General features: G+C 44.8%; 2 protein-coding genes across 5 annotated transcripts; one reads left to right on the forward strand and one right to left on the reverse strand.

Annotated features, from left to right (window-relative positions):
• The first annotated feature begins 273 nt into the window (after positions 1-273).
• On the forward strand, positions 274-5,801 carry Tbc1d22 (TBC1 domain family member 22). Of its 4 annotated transcripts, none has more exons than XM_033486187.2 (8): positions 274-1,697; positions 1,904-2,077; positions 2,508-2,998; positions 3,076-3,206; positions 3,299-3,553; positions 3,620-3,869; positions 4,085-4,308; positions 4,437-5,801. In XM_033486187.2, the coding sequence occupies exons 2-8, from the start codon at positions 1,995-1,997 to the stop codon at positions 4,575-4,577; spliced, it is 1,575 nt and encodes a 524-aa protein (XP_033342078.1). In that variant the 5' UTR covers positions 274-1,697; positions 1,904-1,994; the 3' UTR covers positions 4,578-5,801. The 4 variants fall into 4 exon arrangements, with proteins under 4 accessions (XP_033342078.1, XP_033342076.1, XP_033342075.1 ...); XM_033486185.2 differs by having other exon boundaries at positions 291-1,599; positions 2,445-2,998; XM_033486184.2 differs by having other exon boundaries at positions 292-1,697; positions 2,445-2,998.
• A 57-nt stretch (positions 5,802-5,858) lies between these two features.
• Apoltp (Apolipoprotein lipid transfer particle) lies at positions 5,859-23,210 on the reverse strand. The gene is made up of 25 exons (XM_033486179.2): positions 23,037-23,210; positions 22,308-22,482; positions 21,973-22,017; positions 20,813-21,356; positions 20,229-20,729; positions 19,577-19,937; positions 18,413-18,722; positions 17,831-18,330; positions 17,470-17,765; positions 16,882-17,383; positions 16,666-16,807; positions 16,429-16,602; positions 15,808-16,353; positions 15,300-15,723; positions 14,741-15,232; positions 11,769-14,658; positions 11,334-11,698; positions 9,886-11,273; positions 9,643-9,827; positions 9,399-9,553; positions 8,160-9,331; positions 7,868-8,082; positions 6,784-7,806; positions 6,277-6,720; positions 5,859-6,169 (listed from the first exon to the last, which is right to left on the reverse strand). The coding sequence occupies exons 2-25, from the start codon at positions 22,381-22,383 to the stop codon at positions 6,092-6,094; spliced, it is 12,828 nt and encodes a 4,275-aa protein (XP_033342070.2). The 5' UTR covers positions 22,384-22,482; positions 23,037-23,210; the 3' UTR covers positions 5,859-6,091.
• Between the last annotated feature and the right edge of the window lie 1,800 nt (positions 23,211-25,010).

Here is a 25,010-nt window from a genome sequence, read left to right on the forward strand (position 1 = left end):
AAAACAATGTATCGACGATGATCAAAGTCCAAAAACATATTGTATCTGTGTGTATCTCTCATAATTATGTAAATTATTGGATTGTACATCTTGCTTTACTGGTACAATGTACCACACTATGTGATATGGCATACTTCAATTGAAACAACATTCAAGTAAAAGACCCTTATTCTTTCTGCCATTATAAATAGAAATGATTAAATATACCGATGCCAGGAATAACAATAAATTAACAAATAATGAGCGTCACTGTTAGCGCTCACGTGTTATGTATGTACATACACATACTTTTCACATTTTTGTACGGGTTCTCAACTTGAAAAATTGTACAATTGTAGAATGTTTCGCAATTCCATCATTTGTTTATATTCTTCAAGATAAATTATGCTTTATTCAAGCTAACCTATAGGTGAAAATAACTTTAGAACGTAAAACATATTTTGTGGTATGTATATTGACTCATTAAACGAATCTGTTTGTGTAATAGAAAACCTTTGTGCTCTAAGTAAACAGAATTATTACGAGGTACTGTTCAGGGTAGTCTTGTTTTTATGTTGTAAATGCCTAATCACATTTGCATATACAAAGTTGAATTGCACAGAAGTATCTTGTGACATAATTAATGAAACAAAAATATCACTGAATCTATATTTTACGGTGGAACACATAAGTACTAATTGTATTTTTCGAATATTAGATAAAGAAACTTGCTTTGTACATATTCTTTTTTTTGGAACGGAACAAAAGTGAAACTTAATCTTGTTGGTTGAATTTTTCTTACATTCGCGGGAAAGCATACAAAAAAATCACAAAATATAATATAAATATAAATCACAATACAAATGTACACTGTTAGAACAACATTCTCGACACAATATAAAAGGCCTATCTTTTTTATATCAAAATTGTTGTATTTCTACAATTTGAATAATCAGAGAAGCACGGAACTCGAGAATTAATATTTCCCTAAATTTGCGCGCATCGTAATAAGCAACAATGTACAACAGCTTTCAAAGTGTAATTTAGGTATGCAGATTATGGCACGTACACGATGTAAATTTAATCTAGCCATTCCTTCGGTGGCAGCACCAGTAAATAGCTTGTCATACGTCAAAAACAGTGAACGTTTACCACAGAAGGTTTAGCCGTTGCGTATTACATGTAGATTCGGTAAATTTAGAAGCCAATCGTCTTTTAATCGCATACTCACGTTGCATGATCATTTCCTTAAAAAATCTTCACTGTCCCGGACGCGCTAAGGGGACAGAAACTAGTTGTCTCATATGTGCAGTAATTCATAATCCTGAAAGCTGTAGAACGATTTAAATACTTCTGTAACTTCCTCAACGTTCACGTAATTACACAATTACGTAAATATTTTCGTCCATTAGAATATTATACTCCTGTTTTCTTTCTGTTTATTGTGATCCAGCTACTTAGTCTTATGACGTGTAACATAACCTACTTATAACAAACGATAGCAAGGTCTACAAGTACGCGTAGTATTACCTTCTTTAACAGTTATTTTCGAGTATCTTTTTACCGCGAAGTTGATGGTACACGTTTAGGTTCAATCGTCGTTCGCTTTTCGTTGAAAAGGTACCGTAATCTAAAATCACTATATGTATACTTCCTTATGTAAATATTTGGAATTGCTGGCTCTTTTACCAATGATGACTGCAAAGACAATTAATGTTGTAAGTTTACCTTTATCTATTGCAAAGCAATATGAGTCAGAAGAGCAACCCAGTTATGTAATTTTACTGATGCCCATTATTTCAATAGCTTGTTTTATATTGCAATATAATCTGTATAATCTCATATATTGAAAATGCAAAAACATATCAGGCGATAGATTATTTATTCATGATATCAGTGTCAATAATGTCTATTTCTTTTTCAGTGAACGTTCATAAGGGAATGAGGAACTTGTATCGCTTCTTTAATTATCTTGGAAAAGTGGCAGGTGCCAGTTAACATAATTTCTAATAATTATGGAAAATCAAAGTCATCATGGCCAAACTTACCAGACTCATCAGTCTTTCTGGAAGAAGAGTACTCATGCTGTACCAGGCAGGTGTGTGTAACATTACTTTATTATTAGAGATGGGATCAGGTTCAATGTCTAAGTTTTATTTCATGAGTTTCAAATGCCATTGCAAAACAGTAAGAGTTCACACAATTGCAGGCGATACAAAATTATAGCTAGAAAGATATTTAATACTTTCTGATACAAATACCTTGAGAATAAATGATTAAAACAATATCAATGACTTCATAATATTTTGTAAAATGTTATCTTGTAATCCAAGTATTTGGAACTATTTAGTCAGATTCAAGCCTATTTGTAACGCGCTTTATCCCATCTCTAATTATCATGAGATTCAGGAGAATATTCCCAGTGCAGTTATGTATTTATACATATGTTAAATGCATATAAAAAGACCAAGTCCAAAACAAGATGGTAAGCATGGTAAAATGGGTGCTACAACACTCATGTCTGGTAGTTCAACGAACGCAGTGTCCACGAGTGGAGGTATGTCGAGCAGTAGCGGTGGATCCACGTCTTTTCAAGACTTTCAAGAAAGTATCGACGATGCTTGGGATTCGGGAGACGATGAATTCTGCACAGTTTCCGATGTAAAGATATCGAAGCGGGTCAGTCAATCGGCTGCGATCAGTGTCATTAATAGTCATCGGTCGAGAAAATCCTGCTTAGACTCTGGGACAAATTCGAAGCAGTCTCAACGAGTCCAAGAGATCATACCCGAAGAGAAAAAGACCGAAGCTCTCCAACGATTAGCCGTTCAACCTTTGCACTTGCGGAATGCCAATTTGTCTATGAATTTGCAAATGAACAACACTCAACATTCCACAGACGACACAGACATAAAATACGGCATTTCCCCACAGCACAGACCAACACTCCCAGGCAGGCCTCAGCCATTAAGGCAAACAAATGCCCCTACCAAATTTTTTATACCTTCTAAGGAACAAGGTGCATATAAAATCATTTCTTCTGCTATGTCTCTCTCTTTCACTTTATCCTTAATTTTAATTTATTGATACTTGCAGATGGTGAAAGTAAAGTAGATAAATTTCAATCTCTCTTGGAAGCTTCTGTATTAAACTTAGATGAATTAAGGCAGCTATCTTGGTCAGGTGTGCCTGCAAGATTACGTTCTGTCACATGGAGGTTGTTGTCTGTAAGTAAGAAAGGTAAACCGATACCTTATTTTCTTGATGTTCATGAAGATATCATCGCAAACGTAAAACTGATGTGCTTTTGTCGATGTAGGAGTATTTGCCAGCTAATATAGAACGGAGGCAAAGCGTATTAGAACGTAAACGACTCGATTACTGGAATTTAGTGAAACAGTATTATGATACTGAACGAGATGAAGGATTCCAAGATACATATCGTCAGATTCACATTGACATTCCGAGAATGTCTCCCCTTATTTCGTTATTTCAGCAATCAACGGTACAATTAATCTTTGAAAGAATACTCTATATATGGGCCATTCGTCATCCTGCTTCTGGATATGTCCAAGTGTGTAAAAAACATCATTCTAAGAATAATGTGAATAGATGACATTTTAACCATTTGTTTTCGTAGGGGATGAATGATCTAGTGACACCTTTCTTTCTGGTATTTTTGCAAGAAGCTGTTCCGGTGTCCGCATGGCAAGACTTAGAAAATTACGATGTTGCTTCGTTACAGAAAGAGCAGAGGGACATTATAGAGGCAGATAGCTTTTGGTGCTTGTCCAAATTTCTCGACGGTATACAAGATAACTATATCTTTGCTCAATTAGGCATTCAGCACAAAGTGATCCAGCTGAAGGAGCTTATACAGAGAATAGACGGTACGAGCCTGTTATGTAAACTCCTCAGCGATGAAGGACGCGCCTCTTTATTACACGCATATGGAGTTAACAGCCGCAAATGCAAATAAACATAACATAAAAGTGGACAGATAAGATAGGCGCAAAAGAAGACAATCCAAATGTGGCCGTCGCTGAGGGGTTGAATACGAACATCGCTTTCATCCTGTTTGCTTTACAATCTCGTGTTCTTTCAGCGCCGTTGCATCAGCATCTTCATAAACACGGTGTAGATTATTTGCAGTTCTCGTTTCGGTGGATGAATAATTTGCTAACCAGGGAAATCCCTCTTCATTGCACGATCCGTCTGTGGGACACTTATCTGGCGGAATCCGACAGATTCGCTTCGTTTCAGTTGTACGTCTGTGCTGCGTTTCTTCTTCGTTGGAGGCGACATCTGCTTTTGCAACCTGACTTTCAAGTGAGCATGATGGAAACTAGTGCAGCATTCATTAAAATAGGAACCGCATAAATATTTCTCTATTCTTGTCATAGCACTAGAAATATGGTAGAGGTATTTAGAAGGACCCTAACGTTGCTTTTGTCTAGGGACTGATGTTAATGCTACAAAACCTGCCTACTCAAAATTGGACAGACTCAGAGATAGGTGTATTGGTTGCAGAAGCGTATAAGTTGAAATTCACGTTTGCCGATGCCCCAAATCATCTGCAAGCACATGATACCAGGTGACCATTTTGCAACGCGTCCAGATAACGGTATCGCAATAGTGGCCAAATGACTTTGGCACAAACGATTTTGTGCTAAGTTGTTCCTCCTGTGTTAACGGTCGTCATGTATGTTATACAATTACATGGTCCACGACCACCTTCGATTGTTCTAAACCCGATCATTTTTGTATCACACTCTCTCTTTGGTCAGAGATCGCTCTGACGTATTTTCGTTACGTTTTGCGGCGGTTCTACCAGTCTTTATAAATATTATTATTATTTTTACTTCTCTTTTTTTTAAAATGGCAAATAGAATTATTAATAGACATTTTACCGCCGTCTTTCGGCTTGCCAAAGACGTACGGGCAAGCTCTGATACTTTGAAATGCAACGTGAATCGATTGCCGTAAACGATTCGCGTTAGGTTTGTATAGTATGTTTCGAATTATTATACACAGATAATATATGTATGTATATATATATATATACATACACATATATACAAAAGTGAAAAAGGTTTTATAAATCAAATGCGACTACGTGATTGTTCTTTTATGCGAACTGTATACAAAAATCCGGCATGTACTCTAGCGATAAGTTTCTCTTTCCCAGTATGAACATCTTTTCATCATAATTCTATATCTTCACGCTGCTATCACACTGTTACTTTTCCGCTTCGTATAAGTATAATATTTACCATACATAAGGGTAGCGTTTTCGTTTGAATCCTGGTATTTTAGACTTTTGGAAGGCGTGGACATCGCATTGTTCGGAAACTGGAATCTCGCGTCGAAACCTTGACGCAATGTTTTGCCATGCTTACGCATTGCCATAGTGTATAGCGAGGAAGGAGGTTCTAAATACCTTCGAGAATATCTGTATGTTAAATATTCTTAGTTATTTCGTAGCCGTCTCGCTGTATGGTCGCGAGACATGATATTTTATTCGTTGTTAAAAAGAACGGAAGTATACCTGTCGATGATTAACGTTTCGGGGAAGGACCAATTAAATGCTGTATAAATACAGAAAAGAAATGAAAAATGCGACATGCGTATATATCAACGTAGTTGATATATATACCGCGCATTGTTACTTTGCTTTTCGGATAAAAATTCTTTCAGGCAAATGTTTCATTTTCATTTGTCGACTTGAATTGTTTCATCGAAAATTTGTACAATATCGAAAGGAAAAGAACGAGAGGCTGCGTAGCATCGTTAACTAATAAAAAGAGACTGGTTCTATCTTACCCACACGTGTACATCGTACTTGTCTCGGATCATTTCTAAATAAAACTCTAACAGGATACTATTTTACAAGTATGTAATATTAACTACATCAAAAACTTACAACATACGGCACATAATCTACGTTATCGATGCGACACTGCTTAAAGATATGTCTCTCAAATACTTATCATCGAAAGGTGAGTGCTCCGTTCCCGTTGATACACATCCTTCGGTATAGCATGTCAAATAAATAAAAAAAAAAACACGTGTGACGGCGATTTATAATCTAATCTGTACTTTCGTTAACACCTCAGTTGTCGTCGATGTCGATCTGCCCGTAATCAATGCTCAATGGCTGCAACGATGTCAGCGAATCATTAAATGCATCCTGCATCAAAGAAGAGTCATTGACAGATAGCATCACCGAACTTAAAACGATCCTCGACAAATTCTCTGACATTCAAATAAATTTTATGTAATTATTTCAAGACTTACGTAATCCACTGTGACCGGAGTAGGATAAATGCAGGGTATGCACTCCATTCGAGTGATCCCACTGTTCTCCGCAGTGCATTCGCAGTTCTGGCAGGGATTTGGCAGCGCGGTCAGGGCCACCCTCTTTGAGAATACACTGACAAACTTCTTGATCGATGTTAGTTTGTCAAATCGCAGCTTGTCGCCGCTGAATATGGTCCCGTTATTCTCCAAGGACAACGGGGTACAGTATCCCAGGGCGCTCTTCGAGAGCTTCACCTGCCTTCTGAGGTCAGCATCGCCGATCAGCGTTCTGGAGTCCTTCTTGGTATACGACCTGGTTGCGTCCAGTCCATAGAATATCTTGTTCAGCCTCTCCTTCTCGAACTCGAAGTCACCGTCCATCAGAATATGAAGAGTGACGTCGTGCTCGAGCAGGGCCTCGTGGAGCACCGTATAATCCAGCTAAAATTGTTCCTCGTTAACGACGAATATACTAGAAAAGGATCGTAAGGACTACCGTGTTACCGTTTGGTTTTCCGGTTCGCAGTGTGAGCAAGGCATCAGAATGAACGTCTTCGAGACGCCGGCCCTGAAGACAAGCTTCGTGGCGAACACTATGGCCGCGAAGACGTCGCGACTGCCGGTACCAACCGGAACATGATCGAAGTAGTTGACGAATCGTGCCGCGTTCTTCGTGAAGATCTGTCCGTCGAGGACGACGCTCCTCGGCTTGTCGAAGACGCCATTCGCACCGAAGACAACCAGGGACCAGCGGGTGTCCTCCAGACCATGCTCCTTGAACTCTTTGCTCAGCTGTGTGACCAGCTGCTCTATGCTGCGGTTCTGTTTAATATCCCGATTGCAATCCTTTCCTTCGACGATGAAGACAACATCGGTTGACATGGGCACGTTCTCGCCTTCGAGTTGCCTGAATTGACCCTCCGCCACTTGGCTACCATTCATCATCTTGCAGCTGGTGCACGCGTCGGGTATCCTCAGGAACGTGTTGCGGTACATACAAGCCTGTATGTAGCTCAAGGCCACCGTACAAGCTTCCGGTTTGTTCGTGCTCAGGCTGCACAGCCTCGAGTACTCTTCAGGATCCACGACATCAAAACAGGATACGAACTCGGAGGATACGTTGACGAACAAGTCATCACAGAATAATGCAACGTCCCCGTCCTCTTGTTTCCTTGTCGAGGCTTGGTTCGGGCTGCTTCTGCAGACTTCGTCTTCATCGATCGACCAGCTGCTGGCGAAGGTCGCAAGGTCATATTGGATCACGCCATTTGAGGCGGTCGTGTCGTCCATGGGTTCGTTGTTCATCGAGCCGAGCAGCCCCGCGGTTTTCCCGTGGTACCAACCCGACAGTTCTAAGGTGCACAGGTCGAACTTCAAGTTGCACTCTAGACGCAGCTGGTTCTGCTTTCGCTCCACCGTGATGATGTTCTCAGCCTGGTACACGTACATGGTCCCGTTCTCCAGCTCGATGGGAAGCTCGAGATTGGTCAACGTGGTTGGCGAATGTTTGGAGATTATCTGTATGGTCTGAAAGAAAAAATGAATCGTCAGTTTTTTTGGAGAAATCAGGTCTGGGTTAGGTACTAACGTCGGCGAAGATGTCTAGCTCGATAGCGTCATTCCCGATGAGGATAATAATCTTGTGCGTAACCCGGTTGGGCTGGTGCAGGTCGTACTTTATGAGAATGGTAAATGTGTCGTGAATAAAGTCGCGGGCTAACAAGTACGTGCAAGGTCCGACGAAATCCAGGTGTCGGCCGTCGAAGGTGACGAGATGCTGCGAGCCGATGATCATTGCCGTTGCTGAAATGATCAGCGTTAAATAGAATCAATTGTTTGTTGAGATAGACACTAGGCACTTAAAGAAGACTAAATGTTACCTCTAAAAGGAGGCAGCCAATTGAGAGGTTCCATGTATGACTTGTACCGGTAAAGGCTCCAGAAGGTCACGTTGGAGGACACGAAGTATGACCTCATGTCGGAGATGGCTCTGAACTCTGGGATCTCGTGGAACTCCGGAGTCTTATCGAACGCGTGCCAGGACATGGGCAGCTTCTGCTCGAGACACATAAGTCCCTGGTTCGGGTCGAATATGAATTTGGTCTTGGCTTCTCGATACTGGCTCTCGGATTGCAGAGCCGACTGGCTGATGTCCATGAGCTTTGCATGGATTAGCCGAATGACGTTCTCCAGTTTCGCTCGTATCTCCAAATAGTCGTAAAGATAGTACGCTCTGTCGTAAACCTGCTGCATTTTCTCCATGGCGTAGTGGATAGAGGGTAGCTTCTGCAGCTCCTTCAGCTCAGTGATGATCTCGTCGATAACGTCCTTGAGCTCCTTGCCGAACGGGACGAACGTGAAGTACCTGTCCTTCAGGAATTGCATCACCAGACCGGTGTACTTCTGTATGTTAGTCACGATGTCGTTGGCCTTGATGTCCCGGTAGACTTTGTCTATGTCCTGGGTGAAGTTGGTGAACCGGTCAAAATAGGGGGACGAGATCAGATCGTTTCGACGGTCGTATAGAAAGTCGACAACTTCTTTGCTCGCCTTCCACGCCATTGTCTCGAGATAATGTATTGCGCGGATGAAGACAGGCTCGACAAGTAGCAGGACCCGATTCCACTGCTGAGAAATCGTCTGCGAGATGTTGCCCCAAAGGTTCTCCATGTACTTGATGAAGGAGACATGCAAATCCTTTATGAACTTGTCGTACTTCTCGATCAGTTTCTCGATGATGTTTGCTACTTGGGTGATCGAATCGCCCCTCAGGATAGCTGCGATGATTTCCGAGACCTTGTTGAACGCGTTCTTCACGGCGTCGATCACCCACAGCAGCGAGTGCCTGATCGCCTCGCCCGATTCGCCCATTATCGCCCATATCTCATTAAGAATGTTCGGCAGAGACTCGATGTGATGTCGCAGGGAAAGCTCGTCGACTACGTATAAGCCAACCGTGACAATGTCCTTGATGTAAAAATCATTCGCATTGTACGAGTCGTTCAGGTAGATCTTCAGCTTGTCTAGGTCCTCTTGCAGCTCCTTCAAACTGCTGTAAAATCATCAAAAGTAGAAAAGAACTCTACTGTAGCATTTTAGGAAATGGGAATTCTGCTTACTTCCAGTCGTCGAGGAATTGCTGAAGATCGTCTTGCGCGTCGCTCCAAACGTCCGAGATCACATTCGCGGTCTCGCTCTTCACGTACTGTTTCCAATAGTCGATATCGTTGTTCATGCCGTTGTACAAATCCATTGCCGAGTTTTTGATACCATTCTACGATAGAAATAGAGGATACCCGTTTCAAAGTTAAATCCAAAAAGTATACAAATCTATAAAAATAACCGATTGAAATTTATATATACAATAATATCGCTCTTCAGTTCGGGTCTCCAGCGGAGAGTCGAAGTCACCAGTCTGGAGTGGTTCAATTTCAAGTAGAAGGACACGTCGGAGATCGAGTAGTCGTCCTGATAAGTTCTCCAGATGTTGAAGGACGCGTACCGAGCATCGGGAATCTTTCCGTACATCTGCAAGCTCTCCACGGCGTCTGTAAGAAAGTACTCTAATGAGATGAAGATTCATAGTCTACCGATGATCGAACGTACCGGGAGTATAATTCATCATCATCTTGATCAGCTTCTCGTCAGAATCGAAAAAGAAGTCTCCTGTGGCATTAAGATTAGGCGTGTTTATCGCGCTGCCATTCGCAATAAATCTCTTTGTACCCGGAAAGACTCTAACGTTCAGATATTTTTTGGCGTCATTGTAGTCCCGTTGGAACAGCACCTCCTTCTGCACAAGGTCCAACCAGGCATTCAACTGCCCAGTCTCTGTGGTCATGTAGCTGCGCACGTAGCTACCATTGTTGGCAGTCTCGAACAAGATGTTCTGATGATTGAGAACGAATCCATGCAAGTTCAGGTCCAGCTTGGTGCTGAGATGTTTACCGATTATTTTATAGATATACTTCCTGGTGGAGGGTAGTTTGCTCATGTCCCGGATTAGTGCGGACACCGAAAACAATTTGTTCGGATCGTTGGAATAATCGGCGATGATCTCTGCGTTCAACAGATCCCTGGGGGTCTCTTTCATCAGTCTGCCCTTCACGATCACCGATTTCGGAAAGCTGGGATGCAGGAGGCCGACCGTAACTTGATATTGCGGAACAGGTATGTAACTCTGGGTCGAGTTCGCCCAGTTGAACAGGGCGCCGATGTTTCTGGGCTGCTCTGTTTCCTGATCCCAATCGAGGTGCACAAAGGTCCTTATGTTGTCACTGCTGATCCAATAGGAGCCGTTCAGGACGAACTCCCTCTGCGGGTAGGACACGGTCACGATCATAATCTGATTGCCGATCTCCTCCGTGGTTCTGTTCTCGATGTCGATCTGATACGCTATCCAAACGTCTTCAGCTAGACTCAGCGAAGAGTTCTGTATGAACTCGCCCGGCAAAACCTGGTAATCAGTCTTCAGCTCCACGGTTCTGTTCGAATGGATCGCCTTCAGACGTATCTCCTGGCCGGTATGCGACGTTCTGATCCAAGACTCGCCGGCTACGTTGAATGCTGTCTTGTTATTCAGCTGGTAGATGTTCACACGCTTGTATTCGACCGTCGGGTAATTTGTACCCTCGTTCCCAGCGCTATACTCGTACTGGTTCAAGTAGACAATGCCGATCGGCTTTAGCGCGTTCTCGATCGAGATCTGAATCTGATCCGTCTCGAACCCGGCCCTCGACTCGCTCTTCGAGTTGTATCGGCCTTGCAACACCTTTTGCTTGTTGTATGTCATCTCCGAGTATCCGGTAGTTATCTGCGGTCGCTTCTGATAACCGTAGGTCAGGTGGCCCACGTGACGAGTCTGCAAGGGCACCTCCACGTGCACCACCCCGTCCAGATCGGAGTCTAATTTCTGACTGCGATACGTGTAATCAGAGTTCACGATGGCCGCGTTCTGCGGCCAGGTCACCTTCATGTACCTCTTGTTTTGTTGCCTGAAACCGATTCAATCTCATTAAACACAATCCATGCTGAAAAGTCAACGGTTCACTTACAGAGTGGTGAACACTATGAATTGACATTCAATCTTCGTGGCGTTCGCCGTAGGTATAATAGCATTTAGGGTTCCGTTGACGTTCACCAGGCTCTCGTAGGACACGTTCGCCGAACCCAGGTGCGTGCTAGCTGGGAAGTACACATCCGCGTTGATCATTCGTATCTCCGTGCCCGAGGTAGCGTCATAATTAAACAGGCACATTAGAGTCTCCTGCTGCTGGAACTTCGGGGTGTACAACGAGTACTTCATCTCGATTTGCTTGTTGTCGAAGGTGATGTTGAAGAGGTTGTTCACGGACTGGATGGGCAGCATTCCCCAGGACACGCGCAGGTGACCGTTGATGTCCCGCTTGTTCATGCGAATCTGCAATTTAAGAAACGAAGTCAACGATTCTGAAAAGCAAGAATGAGAAAATACAAGTCGGATAACAAACCGAGCAATCGGACGCGTAATTGGTCTTCGCCTTGACGGTGTTGTATCCGATCACGTAAGAGGTGTCCGCAAGCCCGTTGTTCGCATGGTAACTGATCAGGAATCGATGGTCGTCGCTGTACGGCGGGGGTAGTCTAGCGATGAACACCCCGTCGATATTCTCGAAGTTGCGGAACCCGATGGTAGCGTTCGCCGCGAACCTCCATCGGTCTCGATCGACGTCTACATCGAATCCTGCGTCGATGTTCCTGAACAACCGTGCCGGGTTTTTCATGTACAACCTAGCATCCAAGTCCTTGGTCCGATCTCCATTTTGGTAACCGGCGAGGACTCTGCCGAACATGTCCACCATGAAGACCAGCTTCCACTGGAAACCCGCGTAAAAGCTGTCCCCGTTCAACCGATTGCGCACCGCGATATTTCCACTGTCGTTGACCAACAGCATATTCCCGTCGAAGGTGAGGTCCCTGATATCCGACAATGGGGTCTCAGCGTGAACGTACAGCGTGGTGTTCCCGTTCACCTGAACGTTTGCGAACGTGACGACTTGGTACTTCTCCACCTGGCCTAATGCCTTCAGTACATCCGCGTGCGCATTGAAGTCCCAATTGAACGTATTAATGAAATTCACGTTCAACGTCCCGTTCGTGTTCTGGCTCTCCAGGTTCAGCTTCAGGCCGTAGTTCTGCTTTTTCAGCTTCACGTGTATAACGTCATCTCCGGATCTCGACTGCAGCTTCATGTCCATATCGAAGACATTCAAAGACTTGCCCTTCGGGAGGAACGTGGCCGACACCAAAGACGTCTTTTTCGACACAGAGTTTAACTCCCCGTCCAACTGGTACACGGTGCCGTTAATCTTCTTCAAGTCTCCGTGAAACGTCAGGTATGGCTTTGATTCTTTCGGCGTGAAGAATTCAGATTCGACGGAACCGCCGCTGTAGTTCCCGGTCAGCTTATATGTTCTATCGTCCAGGTACCTCACGTACATCGTCACGTTCGCGGTGTCGTTGGTAGCAACGGCGTTCGTGTAGGTGACGTCCGCTTCGAGGCTCTTCAGCACCTGCAGCCATGTCCTCAACGCCACGGAAGCTCTTATCTGGTCCTCCGTCGCGTACCAGTCCGACTGGAAGGAGAACGACTTCGAGACCGGCTCGGCAATGTCCACGCTCACCCTGACGTATTTCTCCTTCGCCGTGAAGTCTCTCTTAGCGGTGATCGTGGACCTCGGAAGCTTCAGCATCGGCGTGTCGACTTCGGTAACGAGAACCGTGTGGATCATCGCCTCGTCGGTTTCCAGGATGCCGAGGACGTCGATCGCCGCGTTCGGTGCACGCATCGTCACCTTGGTTTTGCGGTAGTTCTCATCGGTCTCCAGGGTGGTGTTCGTCATGAGGAACTTGAGGAAGTCCAAGGGAGTCTTGACGTCCATCTGGAGGAACTGGACATTCGAGTCGTCGGTATCGCTCTCGCTGTACACGTAGAGGACAGTGACGCCGGATTCGTGCCAGGTCATGTTGCGTCGGACGTTCACGGCCAGCTGCATGGTGTAGCTAGGCTTCTCCATGTCCACGACGAAGGCGTTCACGCAGACGATCTCGTTGGCGAATGCGAACGGAATTACCACGTTCAATTCGTTCCTCAAATTGAACAGATCTTCTATGTAGAAGTTATCGTCCAGGAGGATCTTCTTGCCGAAACACTGCAGGTTTCCCACGATCTTGTACTGCGGTCCTTCGTGGTCGATGTCCAGCTCGGCTATCACGGGCTCGACGATGGCCAAGTCTAACCCAGCCTCACCGTGCCAGTAGAGAGTGTTGCTTTCATCCGTTGTGTCCAGGAGATCCTCTTCTTGTTCCGATTCCTGGGTCGTTGAGTTATCCGCGGCGCTTATCGGCGCCTTGATGGGTATGCTAACCGGTGGTGGTTTCGGACCAGCCTTCGCTCTGATGCCCAGTTTCACCTCCATCAACCTCACCGAGAACTCGGTGTCGATGTCCAACTTATCCTGTTCCGTGGTCACGGCGATCAGCTTCGCAACCACCCCGATCTGTTCGAGTCCCGGCACCGGCGTGAACAACAGATAGGTATAATGGAAGTCGGTGATGTTACCGTAGTGCCAGACGCCCTGGAACCCGACAGTCATGTTGTTGTACCCGACTCTGAAATCGGCCTTGTGGTTGTTCAGCTTGGCCACCAGCAACGCCCGTTGAAACAGCTCCAACGAGGTCGCCAGCGACAGCTTCACGTTGCAGTCGTACTCCGCCGTGAGGAACTGAACCAAAGCCTCCACTCCTATAGGTCCTGACGGTGTTACTACTTCGGCAACGACGTGTCTCTTGCTCTCCGAGAGGCCAAACCGGCCGCGGATGAACGCGAACTTTTCCAAGGGCGTGGTAATGTCGAATTGGACCATCGATTCTCGCAAACGACGCACGTCCCCGATTAATTTCGTCGTGTAGGTCCTTCTATCCAGGTCCAGGCTCGCCATTCCCAGAAACTTCCAGTCCGGTAGGATCTGCAGCTGACACTTCAGGTCCGTTTTCTTATAGTTGGTCACTGGAGACTCGAGGTGCAGGTTCCCGGTCAAGTTGAACACGTTATCAGATTCTTTGTCCAGGTACCAAATGCTCCACGCGTTGATCACCTTGTCCGGGTTGTATTTGATCAGCAGACGAGTGTCCGCGACTTGGGAATCCACGATCTTGTGGGTGATGTTCACAGTAGTCCAGGAAATTGAGTGAATTGAGCTGGTCACAGCACAGTTTGCTTGCCATTCTGTTATCTTCTCGTGCTCTGCCACGCTGCCGTCGAACTCTGCCATCAGCACTTGCGAGTCCTTCCAGTGCGTGCTGCCGCTTAACTTTATTCCGTTTTGCTCCTGTAGATATCTGTAATTGCAGTTACAATCATTAGAAACCATTGTTAAACCTTAAGCGTGTCTAAATCAGCAACAAAGTAAAAGATAATTACTTGGCGCTCAGAGCGGTTCTTCTCCAGTTCTCGAAGGGTGTGAGCAATTGGCCTTCGATCTTGATCAATTTACTCAACACCGTAGAATCGTACCCGGTAGCGATGTACAATCCAATGGTTTTATCCGGGTTCCAATCAACGGCAGCATCTACAATGTAGTTGTAGATTCCTCTGGCAACGATGCGACAGGAGCTACTGATGAAGCGGCCTGGATAAGTCAAAGTCAGTACGGTGCTCAGGTTCTTCTCTGGAAGTTGGTTTTCCGTCAGCGCCGGAACGAACGTTCTGTCGAAGTTGAACGACAAGGCCAGCTTTAATGCAGGGTCTCTGTTAGCATCCCACTTGATCTCTGCTCCGAAGCCCTTCGTGTTCTCCTCGTTCACGCCGGTCAAGGCCAGGTGGACGTCTCTCCACTTGTCCAAGTGCACCTCCATCCGGATCTCCTTCTGGGTGTCGACACTCGTCGTCACCGAGTACACATTGCTCTTGTACCTGTTGGACAATTTTGTTAAGCAACGCTGAAGAAGCGTGTAATTGCCGAGACCCGAGGATGCCGTACCTGCCCTCGATGTACGAGATGAAATTCGTTGGCGATCCCACCGCGTGGGTGAGTATGAACGCGTACTTGTCTCGGTCCACCTGTTCCACGAAAACGCTCACGTTCAGGTTGGAGTAGTTGCGGTACAGTTTGCAGTGCCAGAGAACGTCATTGGCAAACGTCGGCGACTTTAACATGAGCTTCAGAGTGTGACTGACCACGGACCCGAACGATTGGTCCGAATAAGTGCCGCGCGCGGTTATGTTGTACCCAGTGAACGAGGTCTCGCTGAAGTCGATCTCGTAGATTCGCTTCGACCTCTCCGTGATCCGCACATCCAACAGCATCGCTTTGAAATTCGGGATCGACAAGTTTGCGTGGCCCTCCATCACGAACATCAGACCCCGTGGCATTAGCAGATTCACGGTCAGGACGATTTCTTTTCCTAGAAGCGCCGAGTCAAACACGAATAAGAAGAGACAATAAAAAAAAGAAGAGACGAAACATCGAGAGGAAGAGGTCGTCTAACCTGGAGCATATCCTATCAGCAAAGTAGTCCTCGATTCGGGTCCCATGGCATCGTGCTTGATGCCCAGCTTGATGTCCAGATTCTGTATGGGCTTTGTTATAGCGATTAGCGCGCTCATCTTGGTGTCCTGATTCTGGAAATACATCTTTGAGTAAGAAAGGATCAGCTGAGCCGTGAGCTTGTGGCGGTCGTCCATCAGGTGTGGCTTCGAGTTCACTTCAGCGTGCAATTCCAGGTGACCGAGAGCCTGCTGGTACCAGGCAGTGACTATAGTGTTTAATTGAGAATATGCCGTGGAGTGTAGCTTCATGTCGGCCGTCTTTTGCGTCAGAGTCTTTGAGGACCGGTTCACCAGGGATATTTCGAACTCCAGTGTCTCCTTCTTAGGCATCTTCTGCAGCTGATAGTCCAGCTTGAAGTCGCTAGTTAGGCTGGCGTTTCTTTTGACGACATAGCCAACTAACTTGCTCCAGACCTTCTTCGTCCGGAAAGTCAGATCCACGTCGCATTGCAGAACATCGTTCTTCCAGGCATTTCTTATTGTCCCTTTATCGACCAAGACTCTTGTCAACGATTTGTAAATTCATTGCGATAGATCGATGCGTATAAATGTTACTATACCCGAAAGAGCCGCCACTCGTTCATTGTTGATGATCAAGTGCATCTCCGGGCTGTAGGTGTAGCCGTAGCTGAATTTCTTCGTCGCGTAGCCCAAGCTGGCGTCCAGGTGTTTCGTGCCGTTTATGTCGAAGCCTATGTCGATGAACGTCTCGTTCTCCGTGTTCTTGTAGGTGCCTGGAGGAAAAAGAAAGAAATATCGTAAAAGATAAGCAGATGATAATTATGATATCCAACTACCTTTTGCAACTATAGAATTCCCGGCTGATCGCAACACAACGGTGACATAATCGGACTTCGTGTCGAAGTACATTGTTGCACTCAATTCTCTGTTCACCAGGGTCCCGGGCGTGTCGAATGCGACCCTGAAAATGTTCTGCTTCTACAAGAGGAATCAATATATTAATAATAATGCAAAGACATCGATTAAAAAGTGGAAAAAAACAATTGGGGTACCTGTGTTTGCTCCCACTTGTACTCCAACAAGTACTCCTCTGCTGAATAATCGGCTTTCGTCAACGAGATCTTGAAGAGCGTCGGGCCGGCCAGGACGAAGTACGGCGCGTCTGGGTTCTTCGTCACGTTCGACAGCTGATAATCGACGCATAATGATAATCCTATAAGCTTGTCAAGGGCGGTCCAGGAACAACTGGTGTTTGCGATCACATTACTAGGAATCGTTCTCTTCAATTTGTCGTTCTGGCCAGCGATTAAAACGCCTAGCGGTGTTTCCTTGTATTTCTCGCCCTTGCCCGATGTCAAGAGAATGTCGGTTCCGACGGAGAGCACCTCCAACTTCTTGTTAGGCAAACGCAGATTCATTTGAACCAAGCGCAATCCTTTCACGTTCAAGTGAAACACAACTGCACTCGAAGAGTAGACGTTCGATCGCAACTTTACACCTGCGCTCGTGTAGAAGGCGTCCACAGCCATGCTGCCAATGACGTTCATGCTCACGCTGAAGAAAATCGAATTGTCAATAAGACCAAACACGATCGAGTCGCCTTTTAAAATATCAAATATCGACCGTACGGTCTGCAGTACCTCGGCTCGATCGTGCTGAAGAACTCGACCTCGTTGTTGGCGATCCTTTTACTATTGAGCAACCATGACATCGTAAAGTTGCATGCTGCAGACCCTGTGAAATCCAGCCGAACCGGCAGACCAGATGCCAGTGGCACCACATAAGTAGAATCTAAGAACATCGCCGCGTTCTCGAAATGGATCTCCTTCTTATTAGCCATTTGCTTGAACGTCTCCCAGGGGTTCAGCCGCAGCAAAGCTTCTCCGATCTCTTTGTCGCCGTTCAGGACCGAATAGTCCAGATCATTTCCAAACATCTAACAAAAACGAAACCAGAATTAAGCGTTTAGAATATATCAGATTCTGAAAGCTACTCGCATACTTTGTAGCTGATGCTGATTCTCGGGTTCTCGAAGTCGTTGTCGATCACGTTCGGCAGCCGTTTCACGCGTTTCCAGTAGTCCTCCTGTTCCGGCGCCTCTCTGAAACTCCTCAGCAGAGTCTTGATGAATCCTGACACCTTGTCGCTATTGTACGGTCCATCCGGCCCGAAAAACTTCTCTGCGTAGTACTCGAGGCCTTCGAGCCTGGTCGTGAACTCGAACACGTTTACGGACTCGCCGAACAGGTCGAAGGTCAGGTTGAAGGTCGCCGAACGGGGTATGTAGGATTCTGGGGCAAAGATCAGGTTCCCTTGGTAGTTCGCACCCACGTTGTACTCCTCGGAGAAGAACGAGCCGTCGTAGTTGCGCGAGAACTTCCTCCTGTCGGTGTTGAACTTTTCTCCGAGGTCCCTGTCGGTCAGCAGACTCTGGATCTCGACATTCGTCGGCGACGCGGAGTTGTAGAGGTTCGTCAAGTGGCTCCAGACGAAGGTTCCGACTGAAAATGCAAGAATAAGATTCAGTGTTAAAACATGGTCTTGATCTTTTTTTTCGATAGAGACTCGAGGAAATACAGTTACCTTGGTTCACTTCCTCCATCTTCAAGGTGTGCTTGATGATCTTGATGACGTTGTAGTCGGGACAACGCATCACCTGGAGATAGGATGCAATACGGATTTCCGTGTTCAAGGTGAAGTTTCGATAATAGTCCAAGAAGAAGAGGTCGCGCGTCTTCTCGCAGGACGGCATCCTGCGATGAGCATCGACAGCAGCAACGCGCACTTCCTTCGGCACGAATCCGCTCGTGTCGTCTATGCATAGTTTTAGCCTCTCCTTCAAGGTCTCCGTTTCTAAACCCATATTCCCTATCGCCTTCAACGCTTTCATTGTCTAAAATAAAAGATGCCAATCATCGATATCGCGTTCGTATTGCAACTGGCCTAGCCAATTAAGATGATCAAAATTGCCTTTAGAGGTTTTTTAATGAGCCTTATATCGTTCGACAACCGACCAAGAAAAACACATCTGTGCAAAATTTCAACCCTGTAACTTGCCCGTGAGGGGGTAAGTTAATATTTAACTAGAATTATTAATATATTTAATTAAATATATTATTTGTATAGAGTTGAATTAATACATAGAAATATTTTATACTATTAATTTTAGAACTAGTAGAAAAAACACTAAATAATAAAAAAAATAAATTTCATAAATTTTGAAAAATTTAAATGCTTAAAAATAGATTTTTTTAGAGAAAATATTTTAAAGATTATTTGTATAGAGTTGAATTAATATATAGATATATTTTATACTGTTAATTTTAGAACCCATTAACTTATTAACTTACTAACTTATTAATATACAATTTATATACGCCTCTCATCGTTCGGAGTTACTTCATGTAAAATTCAACAAAAACTAATATCATGCACAGAGAAAGAAATAACTTTGTAAATGCCTACTTTGGAAACCAAAAACTGAGTTGATACAAGTTTTCATTAGATATTAAACTTCTTTCACTTGAGTTTACAATAAGTAACATCGCATGTGTCAAATTGATGGTATAGACTGACGTGAGCTGAGGTGTTCGAAAGTTTGTTTGGCGCATCTGGCCTCGAAGGGTTCTTCTCCTGGTCGTTTCTTAGCTAAATGGATTACCTGACCCTATCAACGGAACTTGCCAGTACAGTTTATGCATCGTATAAACTATCACGTTTGCGAAATCAAATACTTGATTCGCTTACCTCCGTGATCGTTGAATCAGCATGCGGCCGAGGCTCGCAACCGATAATGATTTTTTGCTCCAGATGCGAGATGAACTTCGCCACAGGCTCGGCCTCGCTGCACAAGGTTCCATGGTTCGAACAGAAGGTGTGAATCGTTGCCGAAAAGCTAAGCATGAACTGACTTTCCGGGATGTGTCGCTGGAAGTACAGGTGCGACAGAGCTTTGATCGTTTTCAAATCCGGTCGCGGGATCAGGGCAAAAGCAGTCACCCAACTATCCACGGTACTCTGATCGACGTAATTTTGCGTGATCAGATCGATCATCACGTTCACGGCAGCGTTATTGCCGATAAATGGCAAAGCGTCGACGATGTACTTTCTGCAAAAGCGACGGAAACAATGTTGATAACAAAATCGGTTTTAAACCAGGTACGGAAAAGGAACGTACAGTAAAGCTTAAACAACGATTTAACAAGGGTGAGATTCGGTTTGTCCGCTGGTTAGTCACACTTTCGGTTAGGCAACTGAAAGTGTACCCTAATTGTTGTAAAATCGAAAGACCTTGAAACCCGTTACGGTCTCTTCCGAGTTTCGTTTTTTACAATAGCGACTCCACTGTCCAAGCATCCTTCAATAGATCATAAATCCATAAATGTCATTTTAAACTCACTTTCCAGCCTTGCAGTAGGTATTGGCCCTGTTGAACAATTGCGAGAGCGAGGGATAATCGTCGAACACCCGCTGAAAATGGATGAACGCTGCGAAAGTTTCGGAGAATTCTTGGTGCGGCTCATCGGAATCTACTCCCCATTTGCACATCGACTTTAGGAGATTCCTGGGTGATCTCAGTTTCCAGTTCGCCCTCTCGGTAGTTCCCATGTAATCGTAGATCAGGGTGGTTCTCTTGATGCGGTCGGGTTCCCTGACGTCATCGTCGTATTCGTTCTCGCTGCTCCTGCCGTAGTCGTTCGATTGCTCTTCTCTGATCTCTTTGACGAGTTTGAGCACGGCCGTCGATTCTGTCCTGGCACCTGTGGTCCCGCTGGAGAGCGGCTGCAACCGATGCACGTCTTTGCAGATGACCTCCTCGTAGACATTGTGATCGACGGTCAGCTCGCAGTCGCTGCGGGACTCCAAGAGGGGATGCCTCGAGGGATCGGACCTTGGACTTCTAAAAATTTAACATGCATCGAGTCAAGCCGAAAATCATTGCAATATAAATATATAAAATATATAAAATCATTGCATCTCTACCTGTAGACGTTCGACTGAATAACAGAGAAGTGTTTCGCGCCGTAAGTGCAGCTCGACAGGTTCTTCGATTTCTTAACAACGAGACTAGTGTGTCTGGCCTCATACAGACGGTAGGAAGTCTCGCAAATCCCATTCACGTCCAGCTCTTCCACGCGATGGTCGACGTCGAACCTAAGCATGTTGTTCTGCAGCATCGACAGGACACCCCTCTTCAAGTTCAACGCCCACGCGGGTTCCCCTTCATGAGGGCACAGCTCATTGACCTTTCCGTCGTCGAACGAGAACCTCAGGTTGTACTGAGCCAGGTTCTTGTTGAACTCGGTATCCGCGACGCTGGTTCCGGGCTCGTGTCCCAGCTTCGCGTCGTAAAATTTCAGATTGCCCTCGCAGGGGCTCGTGAACCGCACTACCACGTACGCATCCAGGTGCAAGGTCGATTCGTTCTTCGATTCTTCTTCGCCGCCTAAGTTCGTGCTCACGTTCACCGAATACCTGTACTTGTACAGCACGCCCTCCTCGTACTTGAACTTCCTGTGTGCCGGCACTGTGAACACGCATCGCGCCATATTTAATCCGTCATTAACAAGCTGTTGGAAAGTTATAAAAGACGCCGAAGGGGTGAACTTTGACACTAGAACTATCCTAAATGTGACTAATGTGTATTTTGTCCTATCAATGATAAGATCGAATCTGTGTGTACACACTTCGTACTATTTCTATTTTTGATCTGTGCTTGTACAGAGAAAATTATCAAATAAATTTCTCACAGAAATTATATTTCTAATTTCAGTAATTGTAAAATAAAAATTCAGAAACGAACAAGTCATTTTGACCTGTCCGGTAGTTCGAGCGTTAAACAATTATAAGTGGACGGCGGATGTGCTGCATTTATGGCAAAAATAACTGGTCGAAACGCAAAATAATGACAGTATCAGAAGATATTACAAATTCGATTGTATTATTTATAACGTAATAAAATTCTTGCAAAAAAATATTGATGTTCAATATTAAGTTCAATAAAACAGTTCCTGCTTCTTGCAATCGATGCACGAAATTTTTATTTCGCGTAAAGATCCATGGTCTAATTATAATTGAGTATGAGATAAAAACAATTCATGGTAGAACAAAACGAAAAGAGGTACAAAGGTCCGATTTCTTACCCTTGCATATTGTTCGGCCGCAGGACGTCGGGTCCTTGCTGAATTCTGTAACGAGATAAGCGATTTTGCATCAGGAGAAGAGAAGAATGGCAGCTTCCGAGAAATCGGCATTATGAATGGACATTATGCGTCACCGATAGAGAGGCCGATATGCTGCATCGAAATTGTGCTCTCGATGCAGATTCTCGGAAAGGAGCGTCGAATAACACGCGCGAGAGATAAGCGAGAACCAAGTGAGCTGAATGTTGCAAATTCGACCGATAATAACTTCGTTGGTAGAGTGACCACAAGGGACCATGTTTCACGAAAATCATGAATAACGCAGCGGCGCTTACCTGACTGCACCGTGCCGATCGCTATGTAGATCGCGGCGAGAAAGATCACCGCGCGTTTCCACGATCCTCCATCCATCTTGTCTCTTCCTGTGATCACCAGGGTCAAGGTTGTTGCTCCTGACTCGATGCACTCTTCATCCCCTCGTACACGTTGCCACCCTTCTATTCCATAACGCTGCAACGCAGAAGAATATCTTTCCTTGTTCTCGCACCCGCGCGCGCGACAATTTCTCTCTTCGACTCGACCTGTTAACCGAGCGATTCTTCGATCGCGTACAAGGATGTCAACGCAATTGACACCAGAGGAAATGAGAGGACGTCGTTCTAACAAGACTTCTTTGCGCCAAACGCGTGTGCTATCGTGCGATCTCGTTACGGCGGGACCAATTCGATTAAATCAGATCTGCTTTGTCCACATTATTATTTCTCTGGTATCGTTTCGATCGATTAAAGATGGTTTCGAATTTCAGGAAAAAATCTCAGACCTTTTTAAAACGACGGCAAAGTGATGTAGTAGGAAATATGAAGAAACCACTGCCGGGATAGCTAGCAAAGCGATCGGAATCCTTCTCGATCAACGGGTCGAAACGATAGCGAAGTCACTAATACCGGAACACCACGCGACAAGACCTTCTTGCGCACAGTTGCACACAACGATGGAATAAAAAGGGTGAACGTGGCAAGAAAATGATACCGATCACGAGGTGCGATCGTCGGAGTGGTTCGTACCGTCTGCACAGTGTCCGCAAAAATGCTGTCCGAGCGGAAAGATCGAACTGGCGGCCGGAACGATTGGGGTGCGAAACAGAAGCGAAACTGGCCCTCTCGGATGGGAAGCGGCCTGTGTACGCGGTGTATCCGTTTAAGTAAGTGCTTCCTGCCGTGACCGAGCTCGCCGACCGAATGGATAACGACACCGAATCAACCGGGAGCACTCCTCTCTGAAAGGGGAAGAGGATCGGTGGTGCCAAAGGTCTCGTTGCTTTTCGTGTTTGCGCGGGGTCACGGGTCGTCCGCCGATAAGATAAGCGCGAAAACGACACTTCCCTGGCGATCGCCGATTCTTACGCTATGTTCGAGCAACACATTTATTACTGCGCAGCCGGCCATGGACCAATTAATTGTCAAATTACTGTTGCGATGTTCGATTTCCATCTAGAGATCCTGTGGGCTGCTGGATATTTGCAAGACTACGTTACTTGCTCGTTACATGCATCTCTTACACCCAACCGTATTAGTCCAGATAATAAAATATCCGTATAGTGAAACATTCGGATATTTGGTGTTGAGGAGATATTTACAGTATTAGCATAATAGATATAGGATGTGTTGATAATGCAGCGATTCTGCATATTCTTACATTCATTCGTTCGTCACTAGAAAAATAACAAAACTGCATTCATTCGAGGCTTGCGAAAGCCTCATTACAAATTCGAAGCGATTTAATAGCCACTTTGCAGCTGTTCTTTTTTTGTGCTGAAGGAATATAAGAATTTAATGGTTGAAAATTTTTTTAAAAATTTCTGTTAGACACGATGCGATTCATAGTAGAATAAATCGTAACGTATAGCAACCGGTTCAACAGCACAGTGAAACGGTATTGCATGGGGTCAATTACACTGCGATGCATAAATATTGCAGCACCAAGGGAAGACGAATTAACCTGTTGATTGGGGAAGACGAGCCAACTCATGATTCGAATCATTCATTCATCTGCGTCTACCGACCGACTCCTTTTTATTGTCGATTGTCCTTTTGCCTTCCCCTGCTCCTTTCTCTCGGAACCAATTACTAATCTTCATTGTACATATAGACGAGATCCGGCTTGGCAGAGCAATTCAGGCATGCACGAATTGATTTAGGTTGTCTAATTACGTGTAATAAACCTCCAACTGATTTTTTCTGTAGTTATCAAAAGTTATCAAAATGAGTGCTTGTGCAGAAAATTGTTATGTAGATTTATTTCTATGACAGACGATTGCAATTTGAAGAAATGTTCTCTATTGTGAATCTTATAGCAGACAATTTTTTAGTGTAGTTCAATTATCATATTAGATCAACAAAGCACTGAACAAAGGTCAGAACCATGTTGCCGTGATGTCAAAGTCAATTTTTTGAGCATCTTCAACAAGCCACATCTTAATCCGAAGATTCGTTCAACTTAATAGTTTTGTTATAAATAATTTTATGAAGAAATGAAAGATATACATGTTCTCCTCTTTCCCGAAGCAATATTCCAATAGTAGCAGCATTTGTTATTAATCGATATACAGGGTGTCTACTGAAACTTCTGGAAGATTTGTCCATTTGATTTACATTCGAGTGATTTACTCTCGGCGCCGTCCAAACGTGTTCACACTTGCAGTCTATGTCGGTGCTGGCTTGCTTCTCGCGCGGGCCTCACTGTACCAAAACAAAGCGAGTCGGAACTACCGAATTGGTCCAAGCAGGAAATGCATCGTCATCGAAACGGATAAGTTTACTATTGATTATATTTTTCACAATTCTTAGATAAACATATCCCTCAGGTTCTTCGATGCGATTTATTATTGAAGTAGCTTTGCGAATCGTTTAATTGTGATTGGGTACGAAATTATTGAAACAACAAAATATAATTAAATATATATATCAAATATTTAAAAATACATATATATCAAACCCACGCAAACTATATTTTGCGTGGGTTTGACGGGATTTTTTATT

This window comes from Megalopta genalis, chromosome 3 (genome assembly GCF_051020955.1).
Source record: "Megalopta genalis isolate 19385.01 chromosome 3, iyMegGena1_principal, whole genome shotgun sequence".
NCBI classification, from domain to species: domain Eukaryota; kingdom Metazoa; phylum Arthropoda; class Insecta; order Hymenoptera; family Halictidae; genus Megalopta; species Megalopta genalis.